Source organism: Lagopus leucura, unplaced genomic scaffold (genome assembly GCF_019238085.1).
Source record: "Lagopus leucura isolate 7727_CA_CO unplaced genomic scaffold, USGS_WTPT01 Super-Scaffold_100029, whole genome shotgun sequence".
NCBI lineage: Eukaryota > Metazoa > Chordata > Aves > Galliformes > Phasianidae > Lagopus > Lagopus leucura.
The window spans coordinates 7416354-7429868 of record NW_024962280.1 but is presented as its reverse complement, the minus strand read 5'-3'; the positions used below and the strand labels follow the sequence as shown (position 1 = coordinate 7429868).

The following is a 13515-nucleotide window of genomic DNA, read 5'->3' as shown; positions in this document are numbered from 1 at the left end:
AGAAGCTCTCAATTGTAACTTCTGATCACTTACCCGAGGGACTCTCTACAATGACGCTCATTCGTCTGCGATTTGGATCAAACTCCAAAACATGAAGCAACTTGTACCTTTATTTTGTGTTTTAACAGAAGAGAACACAGTTTTAGAAATAAATTTCCAAATGCAATTGCTTACAACTGCAAATGCACACTTATCCCCAGAGCTAATCCCCAAATGTCATTTTTATATTGAAACTTCACAATATTTCATTGAGCAACAATCACTGTTATCTGCATTTCTGCAATTAGTTGTTTTTCATTACTTTGTATATATCTATGTACATGAAAGGTGTTATGACATGCTGCAGATACACAGTAATTTTGGGAAAGATGTAACTGGATTATGCATGTGTGAGACTTGCTAGCAGAGCTGATTCCGGGAGTTTCTAGAGCTGAAAGCACAAATCATGGAAACTGAATAAGCATCCCAATTCCTTTATGTATTTGTAACTCTACTAGAGTCTCACTTTTGAAGAACGGTCAAAGATGCAAACCATTACAATATACAATTACACAGACAACTCTCACACAAAGTTCTTGCATCTCAATTTGAACTCTTAAGGACTATGATGCAAGCTGTCTCGAATACGTTAAGTCATTCTTACAAGAACAAAGGGTTTTTATTTGTTTGTTGGTTTTTGTTTTTTTTTTTTTTAAATGAAAATACCTTTCTGGTTTTCCAAGACTTTTTACTTCCATACTGTCCCCACTAGTTCCCATAAATACTACTCCAACCCTAAAAGTAGAAGAAAATAGATATTTATTCAATGCTGTGGAACTGTACATGTAATGCCTCCTGGACGCTAAATGGAAAAAACCAAAACACTTCATACAGTTCTTCAAAAACAACACAATGCATTCACTGCCATTTCAAAAGGATTTCCCTAAACATTTCTAATTCTACATCACAACATCCCTAGGCTTCTATGCATTATGTTTTTGAATGTTTTCATAATAAATTGATGGCAACAGGCCTCAGGCTTTAACATTTCTCAGAGAAATATTTTAAGATTGTTCTTGATACAAATTCCTTGCCCTAAAAGGCAATTTCTGCAGCACGTAAATTTGGCTTAAACCTCACCGGCTTGCAGCTTCAACTAAAGCTTTCTCATCTGGTGAAGAAGCATAATACTCCAATGGGGATGCTATTCCATTGGCATGCCAGGGCCCATCGGCACCATCCGTTTGGTCTGCACTGATCTGTACTGTATGACAAAGGCAAACTGCTTTCAAGAAGAGTTCTTCCTCTTTCATCTGTAATAAAGAAGAACCATGATTTGTAACATTTAGATATCAACCCACTTTTGTACATACTTTGAAGTCAAATATTCCACGTAAAATGATCTCAACTATTCAATAAATATTTTTTGTTCAGTAACACTTAATAGCTTCAAACTACTCTGAAATCCAGATTTTTTAATTTAATGCTAATACCAGAAGGATTTTCTGTCCCCAACATAAACACTACCTAAGATGCCTAATGGTGAGGGGAAAAAAAAATAGGAGTCTTACCAAAGTATGCCTATTTCCATCTGGAGAATCTTCAGAAAACCCCTCTGGAGTCAGTTGACCATTGACCTCCTGGTACTTTATGCCGTTAATGGAGCACTCCCGAAACTGCATCTCATTTTCAGTTAACGTACCGGTTTTGTCTGTAAACACATACTCTACCTTTTGGAAAATAAAAACAAACAAATAAATAAAACAGATGTGGAGTAACATTTTTTTTTTTTTTTAATCAGGAAAAAACAAAACAAAACAACACAATGAATAAAAACCCTCAACTTAGTTCACCCACTTCATTACCCACCTTTTTTGATCATGAAATAATTCCAATTTTGACCATAAAATCACAAGCTTGAATCTTATTTTCAACTAATCAGATATCAAAGCACTATCAATAAAAAAGTCTGTAATAGTAAGCTTGACTATTGAAAAAGAAGTAGAAATGAAGTTAAATAGAATTTCTACCTGTCCAAGTTCCTCATTGAGGTCTGAAGTATTTACTTGAGCTCTCTGATTTGTCTCTTCATGATAGAGGTCAAGATCCCAGCCAATAAAAAAAGATCCAAGAAACTTCTGCATCTCAACAGTTACATAAAGTGAAATGGGTATAATAAAATTGTAAAGTACCAGAAAAGCAAGGAAATCTGAAATAAATCTCAGGATCTATGAGAGAAAAGAAAAAAATATAAAGATTAATGCAGTGATCAGGTCAAGCATGGCTGACTAGTTTTGGGGTTTTTGTCCAAATATGTGCGGAAAAAAAAATGTATGCAAGAGCAAGAGGAGACCAAATTCCTTGCTTAAATGAAATGGAATAAATATATAGCCCATTTTCTTCTGATACAAAAACATTCCAGAGGCTACTATAATTTATACAGCAGTTACTTCACATTAAGAAGAGGTTAAAAAAAAAAGTTACTGTGATCAACTGACCACTTCAACAATGGAAAGTGCTGTAAGTGGTTGCAGGGACTAAAAAGAAAAGTCACTCAACAATTTGAAAATTTGTGAATTTCTTAACTACTCCTCAACACTGACACCTGTAGATAAGGCCATTTTAGAATACTGAAAAGTTTGTGATAGCTGTACTGACAACCAGAACTAATCACTTAAAGAACACTTGGTATTGAGATATTTTCCCATTTGAACTACAAAGATAGTTCCCATTACACGTTTGAGGAAGCTCTCTGCTCTCATGGATGCTGGCACATTTTTAACCTGGAAGAATCAAAGAAATTCTCCAAGTCTTTCTATTCTCCTCTCCAAACAATTATGTACTAACTTTAATTTTTGCTCTGCTTATGAAACAGAACAGAGCTTTCTAATTTGGGATTCGAACCTTTAAATGCAAAAGGCAACTGGTGAGCAGATTCAATTCTCAACTCTATGGGAGACAAAAGGAGTGTTAAATGCCTAGCACCATGTCATGTGTGGAAACTGGACTTCTAACACTTCTGTGATATAAGAATGCCCTCTACTTCTTAGAATCAGCTCCAGTCGTCAGCTTCTAAACTGCTTTGGAATATGCCAGACTCACACAGAAATCAGAAATCAAACAGAAAAATACAGAATGATTACAAAACAAAACTCAAAAACAAAATAAACTTTACAAGTCTGAACTGTCGATTTAAGGAACACTTCAAAGTATCCCTTCAATCTCGGAGATTAAATTTTTCTACGCCAGGGCCACTCTACAAAGGACTAAAGCTCTTTCAAAAATACCAAGAACACACATACTTGCACATGGATCACGTGGTAGCTACATCTATTTCCAAGAAGAGAGACACAATAAATATTGCACTTAACATCTACTAGTTGAAGTTCCTCAGATAAACTACTGGGTAGAACCACATTACCTTACTGCTGTTCCTTTCATGTTCTGTTTTATCATTATACCAAGGTTCATCCCATTTTTCTTCAGCTTGCCAGGCATACTTTAAAATAGTACTCAAAATGGCTTCAAAGAGGAGGATTATTAGATAAATAATCAAAAAGGAATTCATAGACCTAGAACAAGGCCAAAAAAGATTCAATTTCAGTTTATTTCACTGAATCTGTTGACACACTATGTACATATGACCTGATCAGAAAAGTTAGTGGATGTTTTTTAACCTGTATTTCACATGGACCCAAAGTTACTATGTGACAAAAAAAAAAAAAATAAACAGGAAAGAGAAGAAAATCAACATCTGGCTAATATGCATTCTACATACAGTCAATAGGAGGACCAATTAAGGTGCAAGAATACATTCTCAGTTGACTTGTGTTACACCTGTTGTCCAGAATTCTGAGGGCTGACAGTCTTCTTCCAAACATTCCCTTCTTTCCCAAATATCTAGTGAGGCTGTGATGGCAGCAGAAACAACTACCCCGGAAATTCAAAGCTGAACCTTCCTCCTCAATTAGAAGAGCACTTCCTTGTCCATCTAGTTATTTAACTCTAGGTATGCTATATGAAGGGGACTTCTCAAACATTCTGTTATGTCCTTCTACCCCTCTGATGACAGAATTTTTTCTTGTGCAGCCTACAGATTTGTTTCTATCTGACTACAGAAGAATAATCAATCTCACATTTCCAAGAGAATGTGATGATGCACTCTCTGTTTTTTGGGGTTTTTTTTTGTGTTTTTTTTTTTTTTTTTTTTTTTTTTTTTTTGTAACAAGAAAGGCAACACATCAAAACTCCTTTTTCTTTTAAAATAATTCAGTGAGTTCAACATATTAAATCTCTGTTACAGGAACATTTATCACCTATTTATAACACAATTTTTTTTAAACTGAGCCTACAACTTGTGTTAGAAACAAGATTCACTGTAGAAGATATCCTTAAGGACAAAGCCTATGCAGATACCCAAAACAAAACTATATTCCTGTTGTATCAGATACCAGCAATCAGGACAAAGATCTGCAAGCAATTAAGATTTTAGTTCATCCTATTTAAAGACACGATGCAGCCTTATAGTAATGTTGCAGAGACAGCAGAGGCTACAACTGCTATGAAGAATACTTCTGTAAGCACCTTGTTCAAGACTGCACTTCACCTACCATTAGGTGTTCCCTGCTCCTACATTAACTTCTGCTGCCTACGTCCTGAGTATTACAAGTCTGTGTGTTACTTAAAGAAACAATAAAGGATATAATTACACAGAAGGAAAGTAAACCAACTGTCCTCTCTTCCCTTGCCTACAACCTAACAGTGGGATCACAAGGCTACTTAAGTTAATGAGAAAAGACTAAACAACAATTCTAAAAGCAAGAAAGGTATTAGAAAATAAACATACTTTTCTACTGCTGACCGTTTCTGAGATTTACTCTTGTAATTTAATGCCATCTTTGTCTCCATACCTGTATACACTGCAACACCTGGGAATAAAGAGGAGAAAGGATATTGCTTTCTGCATGTATGCAATTTGTGGCATTCTTCATTTTGTTTAAGAGACACAGACTAAAAATCAAGAGGTGATTATTTTTGTATTTACTTCAAAGTAAGTGAGACAGTATTTTGTAATTATTTGCAATATTTCACTATGGTAAAACAGTGATATTGCAGTAATTTTAACACCTACTAAAATACTGTCCATTATTATTTCTTACTGCTCTTTAATATGTATTTTATGGAAATCAGAATCTCAAGAGAAAGTCTTGAACAATGTAACAGTAATATCAGTCATTTAACCATTAAAGTTACTCCTTTATCAAACCACTTGAAGTATTTTCATAAAGTGATGTTGAAACTCTGTATCCTTAGCGATTCTTTAGTGTAATACCATTACTTTCATCTACAATCACATCTCCTCAGGTAACCACCAGGAAGATTATCACAGTCTCTTCACTGCAAGTAGAGTTAAACCACAGTTCATCAACATGCTTTAAGAAGAGTCTACAAACCAAATATTTCTTTTGTGTTTTTTAATCTTGCTCCACGAAGTAAGAGACTTTCAGGCCCCAGAGGTCTAAAAAGAAATAGACATACCAGCATTTAAAAATGAGTTGTTCCATACTCTGTGGGGCTAATGACATCCAGTTTCCTATGCAAAGAGGTCAAATGTGTTCTGTAAATCCCCTCTCATCTCCAGAGCTTTCAGTTTCATCCTTTGGTCACCCCCCCAATATCCTCCCACTAGCGGCTAGTGCTGAATGTTCCAAATGTCTGATTCAGAGAGAGCTGCAAGTTAAGTGAAGAGCCAACATGCCAAAATCCTGTCAAGTCCACAGTGCAACCGGAGCGTTATTTTAGTTTTATCTGTTTTATCTTACTTCTACTCCTCTGTCAAACTGAAATTCTCTGCCAGGTTCAAAAGAAATTATTCAAATCGGTAAAATAAAGATGGATGGACAATATAACCATGCAAATTCTGGTTTCTAAAGCAAAAAGATAAAATTTTACATGTGCTTTTTCTCTTCACATCTATTAGGTCAACATAATCCATTCATCTGATCAGCTAACTGCAAAATGTGAAAATAAAGGCACAGTTATGGGCAAAGTGCATACAAAGTTAATTTTGGATACTTTACTCCAATGGCTGCATTAGCTTAAATGGAAATCAATACTGCTTTCATATTTGATTCATGTAGAAGTTTTACTAGAAAAGTATGATATTTATAAACATTAAAGAGTGAAAGAATCACAGCACTAGCTTATTTCTGTGACACACTTAGCATCATGACACAAGATCACACGTTGAAGTGTCTGACTCGTGTTTCTGCTGTTTGGCTGACTGCTCTTTTGTTAGCTTGTTTTTTAGACTCAGCCACGCTGCCCTCAATAGAAAACAATCTGTGTGCTAAATATTCAATTTAAAACACCCCTCCCTGATGCTTATTCAACCATAGCTTTTTTTTTTTGTGATGGTCAGTTTAATTACCACTATGTTCTTAACATTAATCTGACAGAATTTTACCTACCGTACTATTTCCTCCATTTGTTGGCTTATAGTTATTCTTCCAACAAACCTATGAAACAGGGTAAACAGGGTCACGTGTCAGATATATCTACATAAAATCTCAAAAGGGCAAAATGAAATAAAATAAACACTGAGCCATTCCACACCTACATAAAGATCATTAACATTTCTCAAATACAAAATAATCAGTCTTAATTAACAATGCAAATAAATGAGAACAATAGGGCAAAGGCAAAACTGGCAATAACTTTCACAGGGAGTCCTATATTGAACTGAAATCTCCTGAAGGAATTATATCCAAGTTTCTTTCTTCACCTTGTCTGGACTCATTGTCCACTTAATTTTTAATAGTTTGGGAAGAAGTTTACTGTTTAGAACAGAAAGGTACATAAATAAGCGTTATGATTAAAACTCAAAATGTAAGTACACTATAGTTTCTCATTTAGTATTGAAATACTCCAATTCAACTCATCACATACATAAATGCTTACGCTCATAATTAAACCCTGAGATACAAACAGATGTTTGAAACTACTTTAAATCTAGCAAAACCCATCTCTCTCCTAATAGTGAACACATCATTAATAAGCATTTTGAAACAAAGTCAAAATTAATTATACCTGTATAGATCTGCCTCTGGCTGCTGACATTCTATGACAGCTACAAGTTTGTCCAGGTTGGCAACTGACTGTAACACTGCTGTTTCTGGGACTGCAACATGTGTCTGGAAAACACCATCCATTAACTTTCAGATAAAGAAATCAGATGGCATCACATACTAGCTACGTTCTACTTCATAACAGTAATCCAGACCTTAAGATTAGTTTCGCCATCCAAACTTGCGGTAGTAACATGGCATGAACCGTCCACTCGATCAGAAGATAAAAGCACCAGATCAACAGGAAAAGTCTCATCTTTGGCTACTCTGACAATGTCTCCCACCTAATGAAATGAAGATAAATGAGAAGTATACAAAAAAAAAGTTTGAGAAGATTTAAATTTATAACTGTTCTTGAATCATCATGAAACAGAGATTAATAATGAAACAAGACCTTCAGTTGTTGGGTTGTTTCTTTTTTAAAAGTTTCACTCTGTCTTTAGGCACATACCCGAATGTTTTTAGATCTAGTTTTTACAAGGCCACCACTTCGAACAACATAAACTGGAGCACCGTTTACTTCATTGTCTGCTTTATGTCGCAGCCAGTCTTCATAACCCTGTGAAAACACACATTTATTTTCCAAGCATAAACTTGTGAAGCATCACCACTTTTAAATAAACATGCTTCAAACTGCTTGCTGTACAGCCTCACGTGGAGTTACTTACTTCTCTCCAGCATCATCCACAGCTGTTACTCAAGAAGCTGAGAAACCATTTACTTTACTCAAGTAGAAAAAGTGCTGAGGAAACACAACTGTCCTGTGTTTTGATAAAACAAACTGACATTTTGTATGGATGTATCAACAAGCACTCATTCAGTCTCAGATCTGTATGGATTAATATACCTCAAAACATGGACCAGTCACTCCTAGTCTCTCTAATGGATTTTTGTTGTTGCTATTCTATTTTGTATTCTATGCTGATGTATTTTTAATACATAAATTAAGCAGAATTTCTTTACAAGACACTTGACATCTCTTTAAGCATCCTTTATTCTGTGCACATGTGCAAACATTCATGAGAGTGAATCCAGGTGCACTTTTCCTCTCCTGCTTTCCTAAGAAATTAATACATTTTTTACTTAACCTAAAAGCACGGTGACAAATAGCATGATCCTGGACCCACAAGTCTCAGTACTGCCTGCTAAGTGCTACAAGTGAGCTCAATAAATCTGTCCGTCTACAGAAGCAGTTCAGCTGTAATATATCTTTCTGGAGAAAAAAAAAAAAAAAAAAAAGAGTGCTCATATATAAGAAGTTAAGCAAGTATTACTGAATAGCTTTAAGTTCTGCTTCTTGCTCACTAAGCCTAGTCAAATAAGCAGGAGATGAATGCATGCATGCATTCAACTCCAATAACAAAAGCAGGCTCACAGGAAGAATACGTAAGATGTCAGTTAGGAATTAGAAAAAAAGCTTACTCAATACAGAAAAGACATTTTCTGGCAGCTGATTCATAAACTTACATTAATGCACAGAATGAAACAAAACAGTGCTGCCATAAAATATTATGCATTAAGAAGCAAATGATGATTCTTAAGGATCCTCAGAATTCATGAGCTTCTGGTAAAACCACAGAGGATCAAAAATTCTCCACCACCTCATACCTCCTGGCAAGACTTTCATGACTGATTTGCAATAGTAGAGACATTTCCCAGAATGCTTCTATGCATAAAATAACATGAAGAAGAGTAAAAACAACTTCCGTGGAAAGTTGCAAACAGGGAAAGAGGGTCCCCTGAAACAGCATTCATAATCCCAACTCCTCCTATTATGCTAGAGAAGTTGTATAAATGTCCTAACACAAAGGCTACTAACACAGATGCAGCTGAGAACTCCGAGCCTTGACTTGCATTTGAAAGGAAATTATTTGATGAGTTCCACATGCTCAAGCACAGTTCTGCAGTTTTACCTTCATGCAAACACACTGTCACTAGCATAAATGAAAGCAGCAAGTACGAAGCTACCTAGGTTACTACCAAAAAAGGGAAAAAATTTACTTATTTTATATGCTAAACGCTTAAAAATTATTAATATGTCACAACAGAAGCCACACAGTGATACTGGGAAATTAGAGTCCTGAAACTCTCTAAGACTCTTTTCTAGTGAGTGTGAAAAACTTCAAGAGTCAGTACCTACAGATCCTTGTTAAAAGGTGACTGACAGAAGAAAACAAGAACTCGAGGAAGATCAAGTAACCTTGGGGTGTTTGTCTCATAAATCTGAACAGCTGAGCAATATGGGCATTTGGCAGAGAACAGCAATTTACCTTCTTTAGAAAATACAGATTTCAGCGCTTTCTCCATCTGACACCTACTGTCTGCAACACAACAGTGACACCTCACTCCAGGGAATTCTTAAGAGCCAACTTCCTACGGCCAGTGTAAATTCCCCCAAAGTTTACCCACCCACTGCAGCATTTTTGAAGAGTACCTTATCCTCACTTGAAAACATTGAAAAAATACTATCAAAAGAAAGATGCGGGAGCACTCTTAAAGTTACTTAATTGCATGAACAGAAAACAGATAAAAATCACTCTGATTATATTTTTAATTCCTGCTAATAAAAGAGCATCTGTGTACTTTAGTCAGGAATAAATTTAAAGCAGGCCTGCAAACTGCACTGCATGGTTTTCATTCTCAGTTTACTTGTATATTTAACCAAATTCTGCAAAGCAGTTACTTGTCATTCATATGGCAACCATGTAAACATCCATGTGTCCAATAAACTTATTTGCTAAATACTTAAGAACTTACTGAAATGCACCAAGTTCCCTAAAGTTCCTTAGAAAATGTTATCTGTACAAGATATAAATAAAAAAATAAAACATCTGTTCTGTTTTTCTTGACTGTTATTTTTGATTCTTCTGTGGACTGCCTAAGCATGTTCAGAGGCAGCAGGAGGAAAGTGTTCCAAACTAACAAGTTCAACAAAATGACACAGCATGAGTTGCAGCATTTTGCAGTCTTTATGTCCTTCTTCTGACCTACGTGCAATTGCACTTCTGATAAGAAAAGGTTCCATTTCCTTGGCTGAGATTAAAATACAGTGAAGTTCTGAAGGAACTTTTTGATAGGGATACCAAGTTAACTGGCCTTATGAAAACACGTTAGAGTTTTTCCATCTGCTGCTGAACTTCTCAAACACAAATACAGATAACACCTCTCATTTCCCTTTTATCTTTGGAAAGACCTCTGAATTACAGTTAAACATTTATCCCACGTAATTTGTACCCTGAGGTTCTGCTAGAAACTTCTTCCTATTCCACTTCTGGTGGAGAGAAAATGGGAACTGGTTTGGAGACCATACTGGGTGTTTTCCTCTGCATTCCGAAAGAAGATTTGTATTTCCCTCTGGTTCAAGTGCAGTCTGTTGGAAAGAGTACACTGAATTGTCTTTCCAAGGTAAGAGCTTATGAATATTGCTTGCCCACTTTGCAGCAGGTAGAATAAAGACAAGAGTCCATCAGATCAGATTCAGTGGTTCCAGTAGCCCTTGAAAATAAATCTGAAATGGTGAGAAAAAAACTCATAATGCTCAACAACTCATACATGATTTGAATTTTCCAGAATGAATTTCAGAATCTCTGTTCTTTTCAGGTGATGGTAAAATATTTAAATTTCCCAATGTAAGACTGGACACCGGGAAACAAGAAGGCAAGAGATCATCTTGGACTACTTTGGACTTTAACATTTTTTCCAAAAAAAAAAAACAAAAACAAACCACACCCTAATATTTGTAACCAACTTTCAACATCATCTTATACTGCTTTAAGTGATATTTTCTACAATGACAGCTCTTGAATACATTTTTTGGGTGTCAGTGTAGCAACTGAGTTGGGTTAGGGCTCTGCATATATTAACTGCACAGCAACAAACCGAATGGCAATTCAGAGATTTCTACAGCATTAAGTTCCCCTCTGCCCCAAACACCAATCTGACTGAAAGCCAGAGCTATTTTTATTTTAGCCCTACTTCAGGGTGGTTTTGCGTCTTGCTGTCACAACAGGCAAATTGAAATTCCAACTTTAACTCCAAATAATTCTCCTGCTTAATTTTCAGTTGCTATGATTGAATGTCTTCTCAAGACAGCACTGTCAAATCCTCTGAAGGGGCTAGCTCCTGAAAACTATCTGTCTGCAGAAACAATTATAGTTTCTAGCCACATCACCGCTTTATTTCAATGCTTGTTTCTTTCTCCTCTCACCTTAAGGGTAAGAAGAAAGCAGAAGATTCCCTTTCTACATTAGCCTTAGAGGGTTTGTAGGTCTTCCCAGGGTCCAGTCCAGTGCTTAAAGATTCCTACCCAACTCATAAGATTTTATTTCAAGTGCTGCAAAGTATTCTAAAATGTTTTATGCAACTGAAAAAAAAAAACAAAACCAAAAGCAGAAGCTTCCCAAATGGTATCTTTTACCTGGTACAGGATTATAGTTAATGTATACTTCGTGCCATGAAACACAGCCCTTGGAGCAAAATTTGCCTTTTAACTACTGACAGACACGGGTTGCATCACCTACCCAAGCTCCCTTCTCACAGTTACACAGAAGGATTAATTTTAATACGTAGCGAGGTGTGCCAAAGGAATAAGCGAGGGGCTTTCAGAAAAGGTCTTACAACAAGTGACATGTAATGCTGAGACAAAAATGCTGTCTGACAGTCATCCACTTTAAGGGTACTACGGTGAGTCATTGAGAGCTTGACAACTAAGCAAAATGATGAAGTGCCTAACAAGAAACATAAAACAGACAAAATATTTCTGAAGACATCACTTTTTAATTGTTGTTTCTAAACATTATCTTGGTCAGACTTTGTTAATTAACTTCACCTTAAAGCCACAAGATCCATGCTACAGGATTTTTTCCCCTTTACCTGCTTTATGGCTGTCACAGTTATGACAAAGAACAATGGCAATCCACTCGTAATAGGACTGGTTGGGGTATCTATCATGAGCTAAAAGAGAAGAAAATGTAAAAATTAGCCCCAGTTTGATTTTACAATTGTACTGAAACAAATTTAAAAAATAAACAAACCCATGACAGTTGTTTTTCCAAGTTCTATAGGAATTCTACTGGATATCCTTTTGTCTTGAACAAAAGACAGTTCCTGACATCTGAACAGATGTCAATAATGGTACAAAGGTGCTAGGCCACAGAACAGACTTAATCACACCTGTAAGCACGTGCCAATCTTATGACTCATTGCTAAAATATGTATTTTCACCTTATGAAGTCAAATCTACATTTTGCTATGCAGTTTCTCTATTCTATACAATCAACTGCTTTAAGCAGTACAGAACATAACAACAAACACTTCAGAAGTGAAAATGAAGTTAAAAACAGCAGTTGCCAGCAGTCCAGATATTAAAAAAGCCCTTTTCCTAGACAGCCCCTTTTTGGTTCCTCCAACATGCGCATTTCACAATTTGTGCTATCGCTGTTTTCATGCCACAGTGCAGCGTATACACTAAAATGTGTGTGTGGGGGGAAGTGGTATGCTGGTGGCTCTTCTCTGCCGCAGGAAAAAACATCACTGTCAAGTGCTGCAAAGAAAATATACACAAGAGGGCTATTCAAAACCACAGATATTGATTTGATTCACTTTACCTGAGACTTATGGCATTGCTTTGGGAACCATTAAAGAAGAAAAAGAAAATCACACGTGAAGTTTACTCTATTAAGAGCCAAGAGCCACAGAGAACACAGATTATGACATTACAACACGTGCACTATTTATTTATTTCACTGAGATGCAGACAACTTAGAAAGTAACAACAAAATCAGACCTAGCTCGCAGTATCGCGTGTTCTTCAACTGCAGCATTACAATTTCAGCCCAGCAGCACCCTGTCCCAGACAGCCCCTGCCAGAAGCCTCTAGTTATAGCCAGATAAGCCTAACTATGACATTTCTGCCATGTGCAATCTCTTCCTCTTTCTCAAGATGGGCTCACATGTTAAAGGGGGGCAAGTTTTCTACCAGCGGAATCACCATGGCATATTGCTCCTCTTCTTACTTCACCAGAATGCCACAGACCAGTGCCTGCTACAGAGGTGGACACATATCCATTCACAGCTGGTCAGAGCACCACGCAACCAAAATGCAGTCTGCCACTATGTTTCTGGCATGCATATGTGAGGTGGACAGCGTGGATCGGATTGCACTACACATATAAACACAAAATAAGAACTCGCCCAGCCCTGTCATCCCCGGTGGAATAAAGTGGCATTGACAGGCACTGCATTGTGGTCACATGAGATTCACACAACAGAGAAGATACCATGGTGATCAAATGTTAAAGGCATCTTTGCCTTGTAAAAAGAAAAGTATTATGCATTAATGAAATTCTAGATGAGATTTGAATAAAAACAAAATTCTGTTCAGTAGAAAAACAGCAATGAAGAACAAAAA

At 36.4% G+C, this 13515-nt stretch overlaps 1 protein-coding gene across 5 annotated transcripts in view; it reads right to left on the bottom strand.

Annotated features, from left to right (window-relative positions):
* Positions 1-13515, bottom strand: part of ATP11B (ATPase phospholipid transporting 11B (putative)) — a 58540-nt gene that overhangs the window by 29303 nt on the left and 15722 nt on the right. For all 5 annotated transcript variants that reach the window (XM_042881340.1, XM_042881341.1, XM_042881339.1 and 2 more), the window contains exons 4-16: positions 11979-12059; positions 7558-7665; positions 7262-7390; positions 7069-7172; positions 6450-6497; positions 5433-5497; positions 4826-4907; positions 3401-3551; positions 2010-2207; positions 1551-1709; positions 1120-1292; positions 706-774; positions 34-107 (exon numbers count right to left, since the gene is read on the bottom strand). In XM_042881340.1, coding sequence (XP_042737274.1) covers positions 34-107; positions 706-774; positions 1120-1292; positions 1551-1709; positions 2010-2207; positions 3401-3551; positions 4826-4907; positions 5433-5497; positions 6450-6497; positions 7069-7172; positions 7262-7390; positions 7558-7665; positions 11979-12059 — 1441 coding nt within the window. The remainder of the gene's footprint in view (positions 1-33; positions 108-705; positions 775-1119; positions 1293-1550; positions 1710-2009; positions 2208-3400; positions 3552-4825; positions 4908-5432; positions 5498-6449; positions 6498-7068; positions 7173-7261; positions 7391-7557; positions 7666-11978; positions 12060-13515) is intronic.